The sequence below is a fragment of the Molothrus aeneus genome, chromosome 18 (assembly GCF_037042795.1).
Source record: "Molothrus aeneus isolate 106 chromosome 18, BPBGC_Maene_1.0, whole genome shotgun sequence".
In the NCBI taxonomy this organism is placed as follows: Eukaryota; Metazoa; Chordata; class Aves; order Passeriformes; family Icteridae; genus Molothrus; species Molothrus aeneus.
In genome coordinates, this window is record NC_089663.1 from 12,197,027 (window position 1) to 12,219,391 (window position 22,365).

At 55.3% G+C, this 22,365-nt stretch overlaps 1 protein-coding gene across 1 annotated transcript in view; it reads right to left on the reverse strand.

Annotated features, from left to right (window-relative positions):
• The window catches only part of NCOR2 (nuclear receptor corepressor 2), a 226,323-nt gene that overhangs the window by 30,897 nt on the left and 173,061 nt on the right, over window positions 1–22,365 (reverse strand). Inside the window, exons 17-20 of the mRNA XM_066561983.1 lie at window positions 20,287–20,349; window positions 11,195–11,337; window positions 6,769–6,916; window positions 3,812–4,367 (exon numbers count right to left, since the gene is read on the reverse strand). Of these exons, the coding sequence (XP_066418080.1) occupies window positions 3,812–4,367; window positions 6,769–6,916; window positions 11,195–11,337; window positions 20,287–20,349 (910 nt within the window). The remainder of the gene's footprint in view (window positions 1–3,811; window positions 4,368–6,768; window positions 6,917–11,194; window positions 11,338–20,286; window positions 20,350–22,365) is intronic.

A 22,365-nucleotide genomic window follows, 5' to 3' on the forward strand; every position in this document is an offset into this window, starting at 1 on the left:
AGAGGCTGGATTTGGATGGGATTTGGCACTCAGCAGCTGTGCAGCCCTGCACCCTCACCACTTGCAGTTCCCCTTGGCTGTCTGAGCTGCCTGGTAACACTCAGCCAGCCATGCAGAGTCCCTGTGCAAACATGGGGGGCATCCCCATGGTGCCACCAAAATGGGGTGGGGATGCAGGCGTGCAAAGCCCTTGGGTCAAACCCTCAGCATGTCCAGCTCCTGAGCTCATGCTGAGACCTCAGGGACCACGTCTGCCCAGGCCATCTCTGCTCGCTCTCCCTCCCGACTCCAGTCTGTTGAAGCCAGTTCATAGTTTTCAAGCTTTACAGCTTGATTTGTTTATTTTAGCTGTTATTTCAGTGCTCTCTTCAGCCTATAAATTTCAAGGTCATTCCATGCTCACCCTTGGATTAATAAACAAGCGTGGCGGGGCCGTGTGTGGGGAATAAACTCATCATGGTGCTGGGGCTGCCCCAGCCCTCGCTCTGCACAGTGCCTGGCATCAGAGGGGAAGGGGACCCACCTCCACAGTGGCACCAGGGTAAGGCACTCAGGGAAAACCAACCAAGGGACAGCAAATTTGAAAAAATTCTTCCCTAAATAATCCCAATGATGTCTGCCTGCAGAGCCACATGGGTGTTGTGAAGCTGCACTCCTGGAAGGGTGCAGTGCCCCAAAATCTGCTGAGACACAAGGCTGGGGACAAGGGCACCCAGCACTTGCTCCTGAGACCTTCATGCCAGGCTGAGCTGTGGAACTGCCACCCCAGCAGCTGCTTTGTGCACTCGCTGGTGCTTCAAGAGGTACACTGAAGCACCCTTAAAGTCCCTTTAAGCACCCTCAAGATCTTCAGGTTTCCTGAAGCCCTCCAGGATCCTGATGCTTGGGAAGCCAAAGTCAGTATTAAATTCATTAATATGCAAATTGCCTAATTTATTACGTCCCTCCCGGCAGATCTTGCGCCAGACAATGGGATGTCTGTTGGGTGCTTTGCTCTGGTAATCACCGTGTGAACAATTCTTGAACAATTCTTATCCACTTGCTGCCAACCCAGCACCTCCCAAACCCAAGGACCAGCGCCTTAAGATGGCTGATGGCATTGGGAAGGATGGGAAAAGAGTCAGAGCAGGAAGGGGTTGGCAGGCTCACAGCTGAGCCTCAGCAGTATGGAAATGTCCCCTCCCAGGCATCAAGCTTTGGGGATGACCATGACACTGCATTTCCCATACTCTTTCTCCTTCTGCCACGGAGACGGATGGGGACTTATTTAACTTCCAGATGATCCAACACCCTGACACATGACCCAGCCAAACATGACTCCACAGTAGTTGTGCAAAGGCAGTGGCTATCAGAGCTCCAAAACGGGTTCCCCTAAGCCAGAGACATGGCTCCAATGTGGCACTGGCCTGGCAGAGTCCCTGCACCTACAGCAGAGCCAGCAATGGGACGTGCAGCACCGGGATGGTCGGTGCAGGTGTCTCCTCACCATGCTGCAGGTCTGCAGTGGTAGCTGTGTGTGGCCTCCCTCACATGTCCCCATCTGGCGTGACCTCCTGCTGAACCACATCTTGGCTGTGCTTGCAGCAGCCCTCCTGCAGCACTCGCTGCATGGAACCACAGACAACCAGCTGCCTCCTTCAGCCTGGATGAGTTAAGGCTGCGCCTCCTCAATCCTGGACATGTCTTTGCTAGCGCGAACTGCAGGAGGACCAAAAAAAGACTGCCCCTACTCTGAACCCTTCCCTTTCTCACCGCGGGGACACCCCAGCCACCCTCTGTCCTCTTCTGGGAGATGCCGGGGACAGCTTGATGCTTTCACAAGCGCAGGGAAGAGCACCCACGCCCCGCTGGCGCTGGGTGGGTGGGCGAGCATCGGGTGATGCGGTGACGGGGCGGCTCACGCGGCACCGCGGCCCCGCTCCGCGCGAGTCACGCTGCGGCAGCGCCAACGCCCGCGGCCCGGCAGCCCCGGGCCCACGGGGAAGGCAAGGGAGCACAGCTACAGCTGGCAAGGCCACCGAGTCCCCACTGGGAGCCAAAAGCTCTGAGCCAGCTGAGGATCAACCCTGTGGGTGCTTCTGGGTTGGGAAGCGCCTGATGCCAGCGTCAGCTGCAGCCTTCCCGTGCCAGCAGGCTCTGCTATCGCCCGCGCCTCATCACCACACCGGCTGAGAGGAGTGGCCCAGGAGCTCGGGATGCCTGTTTGGTGTTTAATATTCCTGGAAGCTGGTAACTGTTTGACAAGCGAGATAGGAGCTGACTCAGCGAGGAGCCGCGATGGAAAAGTTGTTCCCAAGAGGATTTGCTTCTTTGCTTCTCTTTGCTGCTGAGAAGTTGGTGCAAGCCACTGCTGCCCTGCTTTTGGTTGGGTTAATGTTAAACTGGAGGAGGACAGCCCTGTTGGCCTCACTCTCCCTTACTGGGAGGTTTTCTCCTGTCTGGGAAGCCGGGGAGGGTGGGGAGGGGTGGTGCTGGACTCTGGCCATTGCTGGAGAGGAGCACTGCAGCCAAGAGGCCTCAGCCCTGCCACGGGGCTGGCCAGCAGCACCTCCACCACCCCTTGGCACCGCCTGCGCTGCTCCAGCTGCTTGGCAGTGAGGGGCTGCACCCCAGAGGATGCTCCCACACCAGCAGCGCTCATCCACTGGCTCCTGCATCAACCACAGGGGAAACACAGAGGCCATTTGGAGCGGTGGGATGCACACCAGCTCCCTCTGACTTCATCTCATCACTTTGCTCAGTTGCTTTTACAACAACCCCATCCACAGCGCTGCACACATCCACAGCCTGCCCAGCCTGGCAGCACCCATCTTGCTGCCACATTGCTCCCTGTGAGCCCACAGAAGGCTTGCAAGACACTGGATGCAGGATGCCAGCCTTCAGTCCCTGCCCAGCTCTGAGTCAAAGAGGGATAGCTGCCCCTACATACAATGGCAGGGTGTACACAGGAGTCCCACTTGGCCCAGGAGCCATCATAAAATTCAGTGCCACAAAGCTGTGTGTATTCACATGTATTCTTTAAAAAATGGAAAACCCTCTCTCCATGTGTGAGGCTCTTGGGTGGGGAGGGCCCTGTGGGAAAAGCTGGGAGGGGAGCAAGATGTTTCTCCAAGGAGGAGGCCAGTGTTTCTCCTCCCTGTCCCAAGAGCCATCCATGAAGGGTCTGAGGCGCTCTTGGCTGCCAGACCTAGGGGTGGGTGGAGGGCTTGGGACTGCAGTGGCTCAGGTGAAGACCCACTGGCATGGCCCCAGGAAAGCTCACACAGACCACATTCTCCTGCCTTTATAGCCAGGATGGATAATTTGCCCCTACAGATCTCAGCAACATCTCTGCCAAAGGAGCAGCTCGCCCCCTCTTGCAGTAAAAAGGCATCCTTGACGCGACTTTTCTCCTGCCAATGCCAACTGAGACAGAAACCATTCCCAGCCCCGGATGCTGGCAAACCAGCACAACTCCACTGTCCCTGAGAGCACACCCCGCTCCATTGCGTCACCCAGATGGGCAGCTGCCACCAGCAAATGCAGTGGCTCTGCACCCAACATCTGCCCACGTCCATGTCCTAGAAGCACCTGTGCGTTGGGACATCACACTGCTTGTTGTGTCACAGCCCCTTTGGAAGCAACAGCCAAAGGGCTGGGGGCACATGGGGACACAGCTGGGAAGTCCCTTTGTCCCTTTGCCTGGGAGAGCACCTGAGCACTGATACTCCCCAGGAGGAGCTTACAAAGGCACCCATGGGCACTGTGACACAATGGAAAAGCTCATCTGGCCCTTGGGTCATGCCCTTGTCCCCTTGTCCCCCGCTCCTACCTGCTCTTGTCCACAGCGTCCTGCTCATCCATCTCGTCTGCGCTGCAGGTCGCGCTGGAGTCGCTGTCGGGGTTCACCCCGGGGCCTTTGCTGCCCTTGTGGCTCTCCTTCTTCTCAGCCTTGGGCGTCCCCTCCGTCCCTGCCATCCCCGCACTGCTGACGCCGCTTTCCACCTTCTTGTCATTCCCCTTGTCCTTCTCCTGGCTCTCTTCGCTCTCCTCCTTCTTCACCTCGCTCTTGCAGGGCTCCTCGCTCGCCTTCTCCTCTGGCTCCTCCGTTTTCACCACGTCCACCACCAGCTCCTCGGGCACCTTCTCCTCGCTGCTGGGAGCCTCGGGCGCCGTCTCCGGTGGGGGGCTGGCGGCAGGAGCGGGGTTGGCAGGGGGAGCGGGGGGAGCGCCGGGGGGCGTTGGAGCCTCTTCCCACTTGACTGCCGGTTCTGTGCCGGCGTCACCTCCCGGCCCGGGTGGTGCCTTGGCCCCGTTTTCGCCTCCTTCTTTGGCTTCGGGCCTTGGCGAGGGAATGCTCTCGGTGTCGGAGCTGTTATTTACTGCAGCTGAGAAAAGGGAAGAAATAAAAATAAGGATCAGCCTGAGATTTTTGCTTCCCATATCGCTGCCTCCACCCCCTCCCCTGGGAAGAGAACGCCCTCGTTCCTCTGAGGGGGAGATGATCCCAGGGCTGGGAGAACTGTGCTGGGATCCCCAGATCCAGAGCCTGCTAAGCAAAGGGCTGTTCTGGGGGCCTCTCTGCTTGCCCAGCACGACTGTTAACCCCCACCCAAACACAAAATCACACGCCCAAAAGCCTGCAGACTAAGCGACTGGGAAGCTGGATGTTAAGGGAAAACCCTGGCTGCTGGCTGGTCTGGCAGGACAAGATCTGCTCCCTTCTTGCCCTCTTACCCATGGCACATGATCAGCTGCCTCAGACCAGGCACCCTACTCGCTGACTTACATCACCTGTCTCCCTGGCTCTGCCACCCCTGGAGCAGCTGGGATCATCCCAAAACACTACACGTGTTTGTTGTTGGTGGCAGAAGAAAGGAGGTCAGGGTCAGCGAAAGGAAAGCGCTGGCAGTGCTGCAGGACAGGTTAATTATTACATGGGAAGGATCATTCCCAGACCTGCCACCAGCAGCTTGATGTGAGCTGGAAGCACAAGCGTCCATGCACTGCTCAGGGTTAGGTGCTGCCAAGAGATTGTTTCTACAGCTGGGGAGAGGATCACTCCCTCCAAGGCTCGGCCGGACAAACATGGCCAGGGCCAGGAACACCAGGAGATTTCCACAGTCCCATCCCAGCGCGTCCCCACCGGACAGGGCTCTCACGCTCATGCCCCAAAGGCTTCCTCACATGCATTCCTTGACCTGCCTCCCTCCACAGCAGCTCAGACAACTTTCAAATGCTGGTGAGAGGAGTGCCACAGAGGGACTGTGTCCTAAAAGCTGTACATCGGAGCACATCCATCTGTCCCCAGAGTGAAATCGAACCACACTCATCAGGAATCTCAGTCTTCTCCAATCTTACTCACTTGCAAACAAGAATTGAGGTGTCCCATCACCCAGCCAGGACAAGGCTCACAGTGTGTTTGGCAAAACTCTTCCCAACTGCCACTTGATGCTACTCTGAATGCTGTCCTGAGACACTCAACAGTGGCTCATCCCAAACTCAGCCAAGCTCTAGACTTCTTGCATTCCCTCCAGATGCTGAATCCATAGTCTATGCCATAATTCCCACATTAAGTCTTTCCCCCTGTCCCTGGATTGGCCACATGGCCCCTGAAATGCAGGGTATTGTCTGAGTATCCCCAAATGTCACCCTGGGGCCAGTGCCCATCTCCTGTGTAACACCACTCTGGCACTTCCATGCCCATTACATTTTTCATGCCCCTCATGCTTTTCCACAGCTCTGTAGGGCACCCCAGCAGCAGAGCAAGAGCCGATGCTTGGGGAGTAAGGCTCAGAAGCATGTCAAGAGATCTGTAATCTCAAAATCATGTTGTTTCCTCTCAGGCACTCTTACAAAGAGCAGTAACTACCTTTTACTTTGCTCCCGTGAGTCACGTATCACCTCGCACAAAGATTTACCTGGAATCTGCCTTGTAATGAGTCACTCACAAGGATGATTTGAAAAGATTTCCCATTTCAAGTCCCATTAGCCTGGGTGCTAAGGCCAGGAACCAGTGTGGTGCCAGAGTGCTGGTTAAGTTATTAAATTACTTTGACAGAAGTCAAATGGGCATTGTTGGAAAATTGTGCACATTTTCTCTGAACTCCAAACTGCTGCGCTTTCTAAGCGATAAATAGCTGAAAATTGTCACTTTCAAGTTCTTTCCTTTCTTTGGTATGGCTGGGAGGGAGAAAAATGATGACTTAAAAGGGAAAGGAGGAGGAAAAGCCCACCAAGGTGCATCAGCCTGGTTGGTGGCAGACCATGGCTTCTCCTGCCTTCTCTCCAGTGCTGGGCTCCGGGAGCTCCACTGCCCAGGAAAGCAGCAGTGCCCTGATGAGATGGGGACAGACCTTGGTGGGTTATCTCTCCTTGAGTCCGTGATAAGCTCCAAGAGAGCTCACAGTGGTGGATAAGAGCATGCAGGGACCCTCCTTTGGAGCAAAACACCAAGAAATGTGATTTACAGGAGGTCCTGGGAGGCTGTGTGCTCTTGGAAAGCGCACTGACGGAAATCAGAAACCAAAGGGCTCCCAAAATAGCCATCTGTCCAGACAGACACGGGAGGAGGGCAATGATCCAGGGCACTCCTTGCAAGCGTGAAATCCAGAGGCATCCAAGATGCCACGAGTGCTGTGAGACACCATCACCTTGGTGTGACTTTGGGGTGACAGACCCCTTGAGAGTGCAATCCCAGAGAGGCCGTGCACGGTGCCTCTGCCGTGACCAGGCAGCAAAGCCAGAGGAGCTGAGCCCATTCCCTGCCACAGCCCCCACCTGCCTCACCTTCTGCCTCCTCTGCCATCTCCTCCTCGTTGCCACTCGTCCCTGACACCTCCATCTCCTCGTCCTCAGCTGCGGGAGGGAAGGCGGCTTCTTCGTTCTGAACAGCCGCGCCTTTTTTCTTCTTCCTCTTGGCGTTCCTTTCTTTCTCCTGAAGAAGAGCAACAATGGTGAGAGGCAAAGCCTACGGGGAGTTATGGGACAGCAGAGAGCACTGGTCCTGCCCAGTGGGTCAAGAGGGACACTGCCAGCGACTCCCTGCCCTGGGTAAACCCTCTGAGCACCAGGCTTTGGGACCAGGCTCACCTGTTGAACGGCTGGCAGTGTGGTGTCACCTGGCCAAAAACTTTTCACTGCTCTGCAATGGTCAGCCTGGCCCCACAGGGAGCTCCAGCCTCAGTATTCAGGGGAGGAATGGCACAGATACGTGGACAAGGGGCAAGCATGCAGAGGTCACCAGTGCAGGGCTGGCAAGAGCCTGGGGGGTCACATGTCTGCTCATGACACACGTGTGACATGTTGGTCCTGCGCATTTCCAGGCTCTACCGCCAGCTACACAAACATGCATGGCTGAGACTTGATGCTTATCTGCAGATAACAGAGCTGATGCCCCAGATACGGCCCAGCCAACATTTTCATGCACCTGCTTTCATGACCCCTTTGGCAGGTGCTGCCAAAGAACTTTGACTGCCATGCCAGGGCAGCTGTCACCGGTGGACAGTGGGCAAGCTCAGTGCAGCACGGCATCCCAAAGGTGACTTCCTGGTGTCCTGGCTTGCCCTGAGACAGCCCCAACCCTCCCTCCTGGCTGGAGCACGTGCCACAGCCACGAGGGTGTGGACAGCTGCTCCCTCCTGCAGACCTAAAGGAAAAGTCTCGGCTTTGCTATTGTTTCCTGCTCTTGTTGCTTGAGTAAATATTACCAGTAGGAATAGGCTCATCATCTCCGGCTCTCCCTGCAAACCCCACATGAGTGACGTGTGTAGGACGTTTATTTACATGGATGAAAAGATAAAGCCGTGGTGGAAACGTTAACTTTGCTGCTGGATCTCTGTGCTGGGAAGAGCTGGTCCCCCCCCTTCCCCCACCCCCAACTTTTCAATCCTTTAGAAAACTTCCAGATAAAACAAACAAATACAACTGCTTTTTGCTTGGAAACGCTGCTTGCTCAAAATCTATTTTTATCAAACTGGGCAGGAGAGAGGGAAAAGAGGCACTTGAGAAGCGGCTCTGTGCAGGCACAGAGAGGCAGAGGGAGGAACGCCAGGCTCTGTGGTTCCCCTTCTCCAGCCCAGCCCTGCCGGTGGTGTCCTGGTGCTGCCCCGGCAGCGATTCAGCCCCGCACGTTCCTGTGTGAAGCAGCAGTTCCCCATCACGCTGAGGCAGTGACAAAGCGCCGACGTTACTATGGCAAAGACTTCTCTGCCTCTTACTCACGGGTCCGTGACTCAGCCGCGGGCAGGAGCGGGCTCCTCACTGGGAATTAGCTGGGAACCAGCCTCTACCTCAGCACCCTACTTGGCCAGAGCCTGGGGCTGGCAGCTGCTGGCAGAGCAGAGCAGAGCAGAGCAGTGAGCGGCCCCAGAGGCACCGTGGGTCCCTCTCCTGGCAAACCCCACTGCTGGGGTTTGGGAAATAATTAAACTGGTATTTAGGGGAAATTATGTGAAATACAGGCAGCAGATCCTGCCTGCATCAAGAGATGTGTTCAAGTCCACCACATTGTCTCTTATCACGCCTACAGTTCCAGACTCCTTGTGCAGTCTTGCTCCTCTACCTTCCACCAGGTATTTCATGAGGAGCACCCAGGACTTGGTGCTACTCAAGCATTCTGACTCACCAAGACCACTGAGGATATACACTGAGCACAGCAAGAACCCTGCACGAGGGGTCACTCCATGCCTCCTCCTCCTCAATGTCTTTCTGGGCCTTCCCGACAATTCTGGCCTCTCCCTGCACTCACCACCTGATGTGGCAGCAACAACCCAAACAGCTCCCAAACCCTGCTACCAACAGGAACCACCCTGATGGGAACCTCCCATCAGGCTGAGCCCGTCCCAACAGCAGGACCAAGGCAAGTCAGACACACTCATTCCCAGAAGCAGAGGCCAACAGAGCACACTCCTGAAGCATTTTTGCTGTGCAAAGCCAGCATCATCCAAAAAAGCAAGGAATTAAAGGAATGCTGCTCAGAGGAGGTCCACAGGACTTGGTCTCCAAGCAGGACCAGCCCCAGCCCTGGGGATAACTGGCACAAGTTATCCTCTCTTTCCTGCACAAGCCAAAACAAGCCCAGCAGACCAAAGTGACAGTCACACCAGAGACTGCTCCCAGTGAAGACAGGGCCTATCTCCAGCCACTAGCAGAAGGAGCAGCTCCGAGGACAGCGTGCCTGCCGATGCCCTGCTTTCCTTAAATGCCAAGATTAGCGAGTGCAGTGTGCTGAAGGTCAAGGCTAAGTGACGCTGATGCTGGGACACATCTGAGCGGCGCAGCAGTGAAACCAAGCCAAAACACACAGCAGGGCAGATAAAGTGAAGCCTCAAGGTGGCCTGACCCTGCCCCAGCAGTAACAGGCTGCCTGTCCCAGGGTGCAGCCGGCTGGTTCCGTGTCTGTTTCCCAGCCCACACCGGTCACACAGCTCCTCAGAGCCACCTGCACGCTGCTGAATCCTGCTCTCACACCTACCTGGAAGAGGAGGCTACAATATTAACGAGCCCCATTTGGGAAATGAATGAGATCTGCTAATTAAGTTTACTCTCATTTAGCGTGAGGAGGAAAAGCAGAGCCACTGCATTTCCCTGCACATGATCAGCAATAGCTGGTGGTGGTGAGGTCAGGGAATAATCTGTGGATGTCATGGCAAAACTAAGTGATGCCACGCTACTCCACAAGTGCTTCCTCCACAGAGCTCATGGCTGATACTGGCTATAGGATAAGATTTGGAGGCTCAGTTTGCTTGGGATTATATATTTAAGAGTCAGGAAGGAAGGTTCATGGCAATTTAATCTCAGTTGTTCTTTCATTTTATTCAGCTTTCTGGCATCTGCTGTTGCCACAAAACAATAGAGTACAATAAATAACAGCTGAATGTTCATTGTTCTTCTCCACAACTGAATCCCACAGCCTCCAATGCTCGAAAAATAAAATGATGATGCTGATATAAACTGCAAGTGAGAGTGAGCAATTAGACTGGAGAAGTCTAGCGGCTGCCTTGGAGGGATGGATGCAGGGAAAAATGTGGTTCTGCAGAAAAACACTTCCGTGATATAATTTCTGCAACATTAGGGAGCAGAGTAAATGAATACACACCGGCTCCACTGCCAGCAAAGCCGTATGATCTTATTTCAGATTCTCCCCAGTAATGAACAATGATATCTTTCTAATGTAACTTTTTATATTCAGAGGGCTTGATGTACATTTCACAGAATATTTCATTCTAGCCTTTATATGGGTCTGGGGGTCTTTTATATAGTTTGTTTGCTTTGTTTCTAAAAACAATTCGGTGAAACATGGGAACACAGGAGTGTCTCTGTGCATAGAGAATTAATAAAAAAGAATCGCCGATGTCTTCTCTTTCTCTCATTCCTATAGACTGACTAGGATATTAAATTCCTGGGTGAGTCATTGAATGTTTTCCTGTCTTTCTTTTTACTCTTGCTGTAATAGCTTGCTTGGAAAGATTCCTGCATTGAACATTGTCCCTTGCATTTTCAAAGCACCCCTTGGGGGTTTAGCCATGTGAATTCTATTAGCCAGAAACTGGGAACCCCAGGATACTCTACAAATGAAATAATTATAATCTTTAGTGTCTCTTAGCAGTCCAAGCTATCTCCAGAACACCAAACAAGCCCCACTACATTCACACCCTGCACCACATGCCAGGAAAGAAGCAGCATTAGCCCCATCTGAAGGGGAAACTGAGGCACGGAGAGGTGTACACATCTACTTGGAGTGCTGAAGAAAACCTCTTTCACAGCCAGGCTTTCCTCACATTGTCCTAAATCTCTGATTTCCTTTGGGGCAAACCAAAGCAGTTTACTGCAGGTAACTGCAGAACCTGCAAGGCACAGACCCGCGTGGCCCAGCTGGGCTCTCTGCTCACCAGGGCGGAACAGCACAATCTCACCAGAAACAAAGTATTTGCACAGCAATCAGAACTTGCATCCTGGCCAACACAGCCCTGCTCCTTATCTCCCCATGTACCAGCCACGCTCCAGACACTCAGGCAGCAGCTCTGCCTCATCCAGACCTCCCAGGGGGGACAGACGGGTGGACAGACAGGTGGACAACCCTTTCCCGTGCCCCTCCACAGTCCCCACAGCTTTCACCCAACATGACGAAGGCCGCCCTGGGCTGTGGGAAGCACCCAAGCCCTTGCTAGGAAATATCCCCAGCGCCCAATGCAGGTTGGGACAGGGCTCTCACCATTTTCAGTTTGTGCTGCTGTAGGATCTCGTCCAAGTTCTGCCTCTTCTTGTAGTTGAAGTAGAAGTTTTTGCACTGCGACACGGTCTTGGAGCCCACCATCCTGGCAATGGCCGACCAGTTCCGCCCATGCTCAAGGAGACCTGCAGGTGGAGGAGGCACAGAGGACAAAGGTTTGACACCAGAAGCACTCACACAAGGGCACCATTATCCACACAGGACAGGAAACCTCCTCCGTGCAAGCCAAACTCCACAGGAACAATGTGCTCACCAGCACCTGTCTGAATGGCTTCTAGACCAGGGGATGACCTATGAGAGCCTGTTTTTCTTTCCAAAGGGGAAAAAGGCGCTGTGCTGACCGTCTCTGGAATAAAACGCGTCCCACAGCCGCGTCTCGGCAGTCACGAGGCCGAGCAGAGCTCCCTGTCCCTTGGGACGGCTGCAGCAGGTGTTGGCACGCCCAGGAGAACTTGGGACAGCTGCTCTCAGCCCTGACCACAAAGCAACGGCTCTTCCCACCCCAAGGCACACAGCCCTGGTGGGGAAGGGGAGGGAAGCCTGGGCAGGTGAGCGGCAGTGTGCTGGCAGGGAAGCCCGGGTGATGTCCCTGGCTGGGAAGAGGTGTGCCAGGGGATTAGTGCTGATCACAGGCTCATGAGCAAAAGCAGCTTCCCAGGTCAGGCATCACACCAAGGGCTGGCAATCCTGGCCAGATGGTGCCACCCGAACGTGGGGCCAACCCAGCAGGGTGGAGGAGGATGAGGAGGAGGAAGGAGACAGTCAGCACCCCGTGTCCTTGCCATCTCTGCAGGGGTATCTGGGCACCCCTGGCCCTGCAGATGGAGGTAGGAGTTACAACCACAGCCCAGGGATGGGTGCAGTGGCACCCCAGGATCCTGGAGGTGACCTGTGAAAGAGCCATCCAGATTTTCCAGACATTTCTTTCTTACTGCCTGCAGTTATTCCTGCTGTGTGGCTGGTCCTTCGTGTGGTGTCTTGTGGGGCTGGAGCTGCCACCAGCCTGTGGGACACTGCCAGCCTGGCTTGCTCCTGACTGCCCATGTGATGCCACTATCATGCCAACAGCTCCTTACCCCTTCCCTGCACCTTGTGAGGGCACAGAATGCAGAGTCTGTAAGTCCAGAGTTACTATACTGCCACAGAAAGGTAACTTCAAGATGAAAGCCAGCACAGGATGAACCTGCTAAGAACATCTTTCTCCTTTGCTGAGGGACTTTCTGCCCAGAGGCCACCAACCACAGAGCCCTGTGTGGCTGGGAGTGGGCACTGACCACTGGCTCCACATCCAAGCCCCTCCCTGGCTGCTCTGACACCACAGAGCTTGGGACCATGGTGAGTCCCACACTGGGGCTCCTGGCATGGCTCTGCTCATGCCTGGGAACATTGCAGCTGTGCCCTAGCCCTGCTGCCAGCCTCCTGCCAAGCTGCTGCCATGTGTCAGCCTGGCCCTAAAGTGGCAGCCCAACCTCTGCTTCAACAACAAACCCCAGGGGATGGGCTGATCTCAGCACAGCCACAGGCAACCAGGCCCAAAGGACGCACCCCAGGATCTGCTCTGTGAGCCCAGGCAAGGGGAGGGCACGGCGTGGGGGCTGAGGGTATGGTTGCCCTCACACCATGTGCCCCCAGAGAGATGAAATCCCCCTCCCTGCTTCCCAGGTCCTGGAGAAAACCAGCAGCACCCAGCACAGCAGGAGTTAACATCCAGCTGGTGCCTGTATCCTGCCCGTCCCAGCACCAGGCTTATCAAATTGCATGTACGAGGCATCACATGCACTGAGCACCAGAAAGGCCCTGGCAAGCCAAGAAACAAGTTTGAGCTTTAACTCTGCAACTCCCAGCCTCGCTCAGCCAAACCCACGACCTCTGTCACCCCGCTGATGGGCTGGGACTTCTTAAAAAAAATTATAAAAAAAAATCACATCCGGCCACCAATCCTGAGGCAACGAGTGGGGCAAGAGTCCTCCCCCTGCTGTTGCTGAATGCCGCAGGGGAAAACAGGACAGTCCCCAGTGTCACAACCCATCCCCTCTGACACAACCCACTGCTGCCTTCCAAAGCAAACAAGCAGCTCTGTCCCTCTGCTCATCAGCACACTGGTGGCCCAGCACCAAGTGTGACAGCCGGGCCAAGGCTGATTGTGTGCCCCGGACAAAGCTGAAACGAAGACACTGGCAGCGGTGTGGATGTGCCATGAGCACGGGTGCTGTGGCAGGAAAGATGCCAGAAGGCAGGAGCTGGCATGGCAGAGCTCATGGCTGGGGGGGTGATGGATGTCAGCGTGAGTGGTCCCCAGCGTGGTGTGACCATTACCGGCCACAGGCAATGCCAGCTCCTGGCTGTCCTTCCCCTTGCCCAGGCTGGCTGTGCCCCTGCTCACCAGGACACTGCTGAAGGAGCCTGCAGCAGGGCAGGTGGCCACTGCTTGGGAGGAGGAGGAGGAGGAGGCTGCCTGCAGCCCCTGCCCGCGGGACCAGCAGGGAGCCCCGCCACTCTTCTTCTACATGAAACCAGAGCGAAGCAGCAACACCTGCTTCCCACGCTGTAGTTATCTGCACACTCGGGAGGGACCAGCCGAGACACCCCCGGTGAGCTCCCGGCTCGCCAGGCACCCCATCTCCATGAGCTCCTCCAGCAGAGCCACCACTCCCAGAGCCTGCTCCCCCTGCCCCGCACTCCAGCCCGGCACGGCAGCACCAGCCCTTGGTTCCACATCGCAACTGAAACTATGACTAACCGAGTTATCAGATCCTCAGGAAGGCTGAGCTCCTCGGCTCGGGGCGGGGGCTCCGGACGCAGGCTCTGCCGCAGGCACGCAGCCACACACAACCTCGAGGTTAACCCCATCCTTCGGACCCCAACACCCGACTTACGTGCTCCGGCGGGCAGGGAGCACACCCGGAGTGTGCAGCGGGTGGGCTGGGAAGGACACGGCTCTCAGGGCACTTCTTCAAAGCCCCCCCGGGCACGGCAGCCCGCGGCAAAGCGCTGCGAGTGCTCCGCTCGCACCCTCCCCACGCATTTCGCTTTCGCTCCCTCGCAGCAGCCGGAGACAGAGAAGAAAGCAAAGCCGGTTCCTTAAATCCTGGGGGCGAGAGGATTTCAGAGCCATGGGCGGCCGGGAGCGGCGAGCAAACGGGCACCGAGGCTGGAAACCAGGTCACAGGCGGCAGACTCCTGACCCCGATGGCAGAAGTTGGTGGGAACACATGCTCCGGCCCCAGAGCTCTTCCCTTCGGAGCGAACCGCGTTCTCCGCTCTCCTCCGCTCGCCCGCCGGAGCGTTCCAGCCGGCTGCAGCCGCGGTTGTTAAGGTGGATGGAAGCGCCGCCAGTATTTTCTCCCCTACCTCATCTCCTTGCTCAGCAGCTCGGGGCTATAGGGAGACTGTGCAGTTTCAGGAGATGCCCGACGTTGCCAAGAAATAATAATAATTAAAAAAAAAAAAAAAAAAAGGCAGGAGAAAAGCGAAGGGGCGGGAGCGCGGCAGCTCCGCTCCTGCCAGCCCGGGGACGGGGAGCCGGTGCCGTCGGTATGTGGCGGAGCAGCGAGCAAGCTCTAATCTGTTCCTCTGGCTGACCCGGGGCTCGTTGCATCTGAATGTGACCTCTAGACAGAGCATTAATAACGAACGTGGCGCTGACCCAAGCTGACAAGGGGTGCGGCGCTTGGCACCCGCTCCCGCCCTCCCTCGCTCACTTTCTGTCTCCCTCGCTCTCGGCTGAATGTCAGCGGCAGGGGGAGGGATCCAGGAAAACAAAGCTTGGCTAATAGTTTTCTCCGCTCTCAAGTGAATCAAAGGCGCTTTTCTTTGGGGACGTGCGCGCCGGCGAGCCCAGTGCCGCACCGACGGGGTGCTGTGGAGCCTAGGGACACCTCGGGACACCGCGGCCCCGCAGCCGCTGCCCTGGCACAGCAGGGATGGACGGAGAGAGCTTTGGCACCGGTGTCGCCATGGGCAGACCGGGGCCTCTGCTCCCGTGCAGCAAGTGGAGGCTGGAAGGAAGAGGAGCTCGGAGAGCGGGGTACCGTGCTCGGCATCTCGGGGAGCTGAGAAGAAACCCGGAGGGGCAGCGCGGCGGGCGAGGGCTGCGGGCTCGCACCCCCTCGGCTCTCTGCAGCTCGGGGTTTTTACTAGAGACATTCCAAGGCGCTCTGGCACGGCTGCCCAGCTCCACCCTGGGCTTGGTGAGGGCGGGGAGAGCCCGTAAAAGGGTCCCTTAATGGGAGCTCGCATGGATTAACAGAGCAAGGTTATAAGGGAAAAACTAAGTGATATCACTCCCTACGCCTGACGGTACCTGGTATGATCCTCCAGTACCTCTTGCACCCACACACCCTCTTGGGAGTGAACAGGGAGGCAGTTCTGGCTACGGCACCGCCAAAATGTGCTGCAATTCTGTTCTGGAGAAAGACCAGCCCTACGGAGTCAGTGACACCACCCAAGGCATCCCAAAAGCCTTGGGATGCTTTGCAGAGGCTCAGAGAAGGTGAGTAACTTCTCCTGGGCCATGGGGCCATGGATCAGTGGGCGGCAGAGCCAGGTGCACGCCAGGCTGCTGATGCTGAAGCAGTGTGGAGGGTGTGTGGTGGTGAGCCCACATCCCCAAAGGTGCTGGGGTGCTGCTGGAGGGACCATGGCACAGGCAGCCAGCTCGGTGTGCTCTTGCCACCGTGGTGGGTGATGCCCTTCCTTCCTTCAGGTGATGCTGGCACCAGCCTGCTGTGCTCCCAGTGGACCTCTCATTTGGTGGCTGGACACAAGCACACCTCTGATGTGTCCTACAAGGGAGCTTGCAGCTGAACTTCCCAGCACCTTTCACACCCATCATGCCACTTCTCTGCAGGGACGCAGTGTCACCAAACAAGGTGTGGGTACCTGACCAACAAAGAGTTGGGATCTTGGACCAGCTCAGCTCTAGTGCAATGTCCCCTCTCTGCTGGCCCTGGCTGGGGACCCTCAGCTCCCAGGTCTCCCCTTTGAAATGGATAATTCCTATGCCACTGCATCCACCTGCTGCAAAACCTTGAGCCCTGTGCCCTGACCGCAGACCTGCCTGGTTTTATTACTCCTGCCACAGCCTTTCTTTTTTGCTGTGTCCTATCCTTTGACACGAAGGGGACAGGAAGATCCCCTCAGGATGCCCACTCCTGGAGTTGTGCCATCCCCTCTGGTCCAGCATGGCAGTGAGTACACATGGAGCAGCCACTGCTGGCAGGCCCAGCTCTCTTCTTTCACCTGGTTCAGATACTATTCCCGCTCCCTTATTGTTGAAAAAATAATACTCAAAATTAAAATGTAGGCAGCAAATTATAGTAATTACCCAGCAGTTCCTCCTGACAGGCCTTTTGTATTCCATTCACTGACACTCACTAAGCAAATCCTCGCAGTTTGCTCCTACACACTCGAGAAACATTCAACCAATGGTGGCAGAAAGTGCAGCTCTGGGGGCACAGGCATGGTCCCGGGGGTGACACCTTGGCTGAAAGGCAGCCAAGCACCAGCCTGGAATGGCAGGGATGAGACTGCAGTCAATCACAGCCTCACTCAGGGCAAGTGTGGCTAATTTAAGCCTTGGACACAGTCGTGCCCTCCTGGCACCCAATCTGCCCCATCCAAATAATTTTCACCACGTTGCTTTGTACAGAGTTCACGACAAACACCAGGCACCCACGGCACTCTGGCTGTGGACACTGGATGGCCAGGCTGGGCTCTCCTTGCTCTGGACTGCCCTTGCACCCTGCCTGGATACAGGACACCTGAGTGGGAGACCCCAAGGCACTTCTCACCCCGAAGGCCACCAGAAGGACAACGTGCGGTGATGGGCATGGGCTGCAAACCAGTTTCTCCAGCCCACTTTTACTACTATCAGCAGGTTTTTACAGTTGTAAATACCTCTGATGGGAGAAGGGAAGGCTCCAACATGAGCACAGGGGAGACAAAAGGAGGAAAGTAAGGAGCTGCCAGCTCGCCACCATCACCCAGCCAGCTCCTGCATTTCAGAGGTGATGCAAGGTGGCTGACTTTATTTTAGTTTTGTAAACAGAACAGGACGGGGGAAAAAATGGTTCAGGTCAGTCCAAAACTCAGATGAATTGCTGGCAGCACTGAAAATAAGCATTCAAAAGAGTGCCTTTGGTATCCAAGGGAATATTTTATATCTACCCAAAAGGAACTATATAGGAGTTTTCATGGGTTATTTAACTCTCTGTCATCAGTATTTTACAATCATGCCTCATCACCTGACTCCATCCCATGTCTTCAGGGTGGGAAAAGGCATAAAGAGCCCCAGGCTGGCTGTGCCCTGAGGACAAGGAGCACAGAGCCTGGGCAGGGCAAGGGAGGACCTCAGCAAGGACCTGCCACTTGCACCCGCCTCTTTTCAAAGAACAAAACCACTTGTTAGACACCACGGGAAAACCCCGAGCCGGGCGACAACAGGTACCAGACTTTAAAGACTAACAAAGGTCATGTGGAAACCTCCCGGTTCATCGAGTTCAGCTCCAGGGCAGCTGCCCTGAACCTCTGGCACCAGTGCTGACACTCAGTGGAGGGGCTGGGGAGGGACAATAAACCCACCCACTGCCGAGGCTCAGCCACTGCTCGGACCCCCTTCCAGCCCACCTTGAACTCCTGCCTGCGTGGGCTCATCCAGCAGGTCCCCCAAAGGCAGGAACTGCCTCAACATTGCCTGTTAAGGAGCAGCCCCATCCTGCTGCTGAATGCCTCTGCACCCTGCCCGGCAGCAAAGCCGTGGGTGCTGCTGCTTCCCGGCCTGGGAAGGGAAGGGGGAAATCCTCCAGCAACTCCGGGTAAATCAAAACCTCCTGCTTTAAGGATCACAGCAATGGTGCAAGGAGATAATATCAAGAAAAACACATTCCCCCATCGTTATCCCAATCTCTGCACATTTTGACAGAGTACTGAATCGAAGTTTATTGCATAATGAAAATGTCATTAAGCAAGAACTTTCCTCTTGCTGGGTTTTTGTTCCCCTATTTAAGTTTAGTAACACGGTACTCCCCTTCATTGTCTCCCCTGGCAGACACAATCCTGCCTTCTCCTGATTGGAAACTCCCTGTGCAGCTCCGTGACTCTGGAGGAGAGCAGGCAGCTCTGCTGCCTCTCTGTCCCAGGGCTGTTTTCTCTCACCTCCCTGAACACAAATGACATGGAGTTTTATGCCCCACACACGAAACCCAGGCATGGACAGCAGGGCCAGGCTGATCTCCTGGTTGGCAAGTGCTAGGAGCAGAGGTCACTGACTGTCCCCATCTGCCAAAATACCCCGGGGTGGTAGGGCTGACCTTCCCTGGGACTCACATCTTGCTGAACCCCCTAAACCAGCCAGCTACGGGCTCTTACTGGTACCAGTATGGAGGAGGGTGCCTTGGGTGGCCGAGTCCTTATGATGAGGAGGAGTGCGCCTGTGTCTCTGAGCCCAGCCTGAGCAGGTCACCACCCCCTCTGCCCCTGCCCAGGCGTGCTGGCAGCAGCTCTGCCACCGCCTCCTGCAGCCTCTGAGGTTACCTCCGGAGTTTCAGTTGCTGTGAGTTGGAAACCCCCAGCACGCAGGTCCCTGGAAATGCCAGACACAGCCAGTTTGAAGCATTAAAGCGGCTGCTTCCTGGCAGAGGGGAATTTGGCTTTTCTGTAGAAGTCTGGTGTTGCAATCTCAGTTTCCCAGGTTGTAACGAAGGGAGAAACAATCAGCCATTGGGCTTTACACCAGCAAATCTCCCTGCTTCCTCCAGGCCCCTGGGCTGGAATAGTGCTGCATGCTCCCACGCTTCATCCTCCCTTCACACAGGCTTTGGCAGCTGGTGCTGAGACTCCTTAAGCGCACCTCCACCATCCAGCATAAAACAACAAGAGGCACTTTTTAACAACCAGATGCTGATCTCCAAAATAAAGCAGTGCTCGGAAAATATCCCTCCAACGACCCTCCCCTGCCAGCATCTGCTCACCCCATTACCTGGCCCCAGGCCAGTTTCCTTGATTAAAGTCTATCTATTAAGTTTTGTGACTATAGAGAGCCCTGTTCAGCAATGCACAGGATTGGCACTGGGTTGTAAAAGAGGGTTGGAACAGCTTAAAGGCGAGCGAGCCAAACACTTTGGGATATTCACAGGCAAAGTAATCCAAGTCCACAGCTCCCACCGGCACCTGGGCAGCCGGCGCTCCAGAACATGCAATCACCATCCCAGCAGCAGGTGCATTCTCCAAGCTGAGCTGAACCTGCTAACACGCCTATTTGCCTTTGCCATCCCTGAACAGCACTCATTTCCATTTTAATTTCCCATTTACAATCCTCTCCGGGCCAGGAGAGTCGGCAGCAACGCAAGCGGGATGCACGGGCTGGGGACGTGAGCTCGACAGCCCATCAACAGGACGTGACTTTGGCAAAAAATTAAAGCAGTGAAAGGGCTGGCGCAGGAGCGGCACGAGGAGGGGAAGTGGCAAGAAGGGCTGTGCTACACTCAGCACTTTTTAAAAACGGTCTCAGCAAAGGCTCTGAATCAGCTCCAGGATGTAAAGTCACCGCACGCTGCCCTGGCTCTCGAGAGCTCCCCAACATGTGCCTGCGCAGTGCTGGGGTTCACTGTCCTCTCCCTGAATCCCAGAGCTGTGAACACAGGCAGACACTTGCTCTGTGCCTTGAACAGATCACACCGAGGCCGTAAAGCTCTGAAGAGTGGGGTGAAACTACACCCCATGCTACAGGCACCAGCAGCTCCAACACTGCAATGGACAACGTGCCTTCCCCGTTTCCTACAGCCAGCTCCTGCCTCGGGGGACACACATGGCTCCAGCCACAGCCCGGGCATCCCAGGTGCTGGCACAGCTCCTGGGGCTGGAGAAGCTGAGCACACTCCTTGCACCATTCTCTGCCTTCCCCACACTCTCCCTGAGGCACGCTGGGAACAAACCAACAGCAGGACAGGCAGGATCTGGCCCCACAGCTCAGGATCCACCACACTGCACCAAAGCCAGCAGTCAGATTCTTTCCATCCCCAGTTGCTGGATAAGCTCCAGCACAGCCGATAAAAGAAAGAAAATGAGTGTCTCACCTTTTTTAGCCGTCTCCATCTCCTCTTCGGTCCAGCGAGAGCTTTCATTCATTTCCAGGGAAGCTGGGAAGGAAGAAGGAAAGAGAGCAGTCAGCTGTGAGCAGGAGCCAGCAAGCCCAGTGAGCTCAGAGGAGGTGTCCCAACACCCAAACCCTGTCCCATGCCCTGTCCCCTGGAGGCATGACAAAACCCCAAGCAGGGCAGAAGTGCTCCCACAAGAAAGGCTGTCACGGTGCGGGCTCGTGAGGCTTTCCCACACCACAGTACCCCATGCACAACATCCCCTCGGGATGCACCTCAGTGATGCAAAACCTCCACTTTGGGCCTGGAAGCAAAGCCAGATGGCTTGAGAGTGGCAGCAGATTTCCTGCTGATGGTGGCACGCACGCTGGCCCAACAACAGGTACCTAAGATGGAGCTGGCTGGGGCTGCGTGCCTTGGAGGAGGCAGACGCAGGGTGGGACCATCAGAGACGGAGAAACGGCGTCACCTCAGTGGTGACTTTGGCCGACTGCATCTGTCAGGGCTGGCCACTGACAACACAAGGGTGTTGGCTGTGTGACCACGGCCTCCCTCTGTGCCATCCCTGGGCTCTTGGACAGCACCTCCAAGCTACTTCCAGCAACAGTGGGGGCCTATCTGGAGCAGTGCCCATTGAAGGGGACATGCTGCTCCAGCCAGGAGGCTGACAGGGGTGTCAGCATCTCTCCCCAAATCCAAGCAGGTGCTGGGGACACCAAGGTCCTGTATAAAGCCTTCACTATGCACCAGTCCTGCTGGCAGCCTGGCACAGAGCAAACCCTACAATAACAAACTGGGGTGTGAGTCAGAGACAAAAAACAACTCGGTAAGGAAACAGATTTCCGGCTCAGGCTGCCAAGGGGTTATTACTCTAAACAACAGGCAAAGCATTATTCCAACAGTGATGAGAGATGTTTTGACAGTGTCCTTTCAGAATGGAAAACAGGCTTATAGGTTCAGGATAAAGAATACAGGCAAGGAGAGAAAGAAGGATCTTCAAAGAAGCTCTACAAGAAGCTGAGACCCTGTGGGAGGACAGCATGAGTTGCAATGCCCACAGCAGTGGGCAGAAGAATCTCCTTCAGAGCTGGCTGAGCACGACTGCAGGTGTCACCTCCCGGAAGACAGCACAGGTCACTGCCTCCCCCAGAACCGTGTTGCCCCTGGGACACCAGCCAAGAGGGAGGGAAACTGATACCTCACTGCTTCCCCCTGGCAGCAGGCGCAGCCAGGGCCACAGCGCTCGTTTACGTAAAAGCGAGCGTTCCCAACGCCGTGCAGGCCCTTGGCTCAGCTGGTGATGGCTGTTATTGTATGGTACAGAAATGTCACAGAAATGGCCCGTTTGGTTTGATTAATGGCATTGCCTGAGGTTGTGCAGTTATGAAACAGATGCCCACGGGGAGCTCCGGCACACTGCAGTTAAACCACAATACGGTTTTGTGCTGGTTTTTAATGTTCAATTGGTATTTAAAATGCAATAACTTTCTTAGCCAACCTAAATTAAAGCGCTATTGGAGAGACATAAAGTGAAATCAATTGCTCAGATATGTCACTGGAATTGATCCATTCCTTTTTCCCAATTTAACATGGTCTAAAGGCTTTCACTGTGCTTGCAGTGAAGTTTATCAAGGACTCTGAGATACCAGGATAAAAAATCCCATCTAAGCTACTGGCATTATCTGCTGCTTCTCTGCAGCATTGCTGAACAAGTTGGAGGGAGAGAGCAGGGCTCTGTTGTGCTGGGGACTATTTATATCGCCTGTATGAAAACAGAGCGCTCGCAATCAAGGCTTCAGCCAGTTGTCAGCAGAGAACAGGGAGGCGAAACACCTCCGCGTGATTTATGGCACATGGAACAGCACAAGCAAGAAACTGCAGAGCAAGGAATCCGAGAGGAGTCACCCTGCTTTTATTTTTACCTGCCTTAGGTAGCACAGCAATAATTCTGTATTTTGACAGAGTAGAAAATATAGGAAAATCAGCCAAATTCCTCGATGCATTGGCTTCTGTAAGTCAATACATGAGCCTGCTCCCTGGGGTGGCAACTAGTGATGC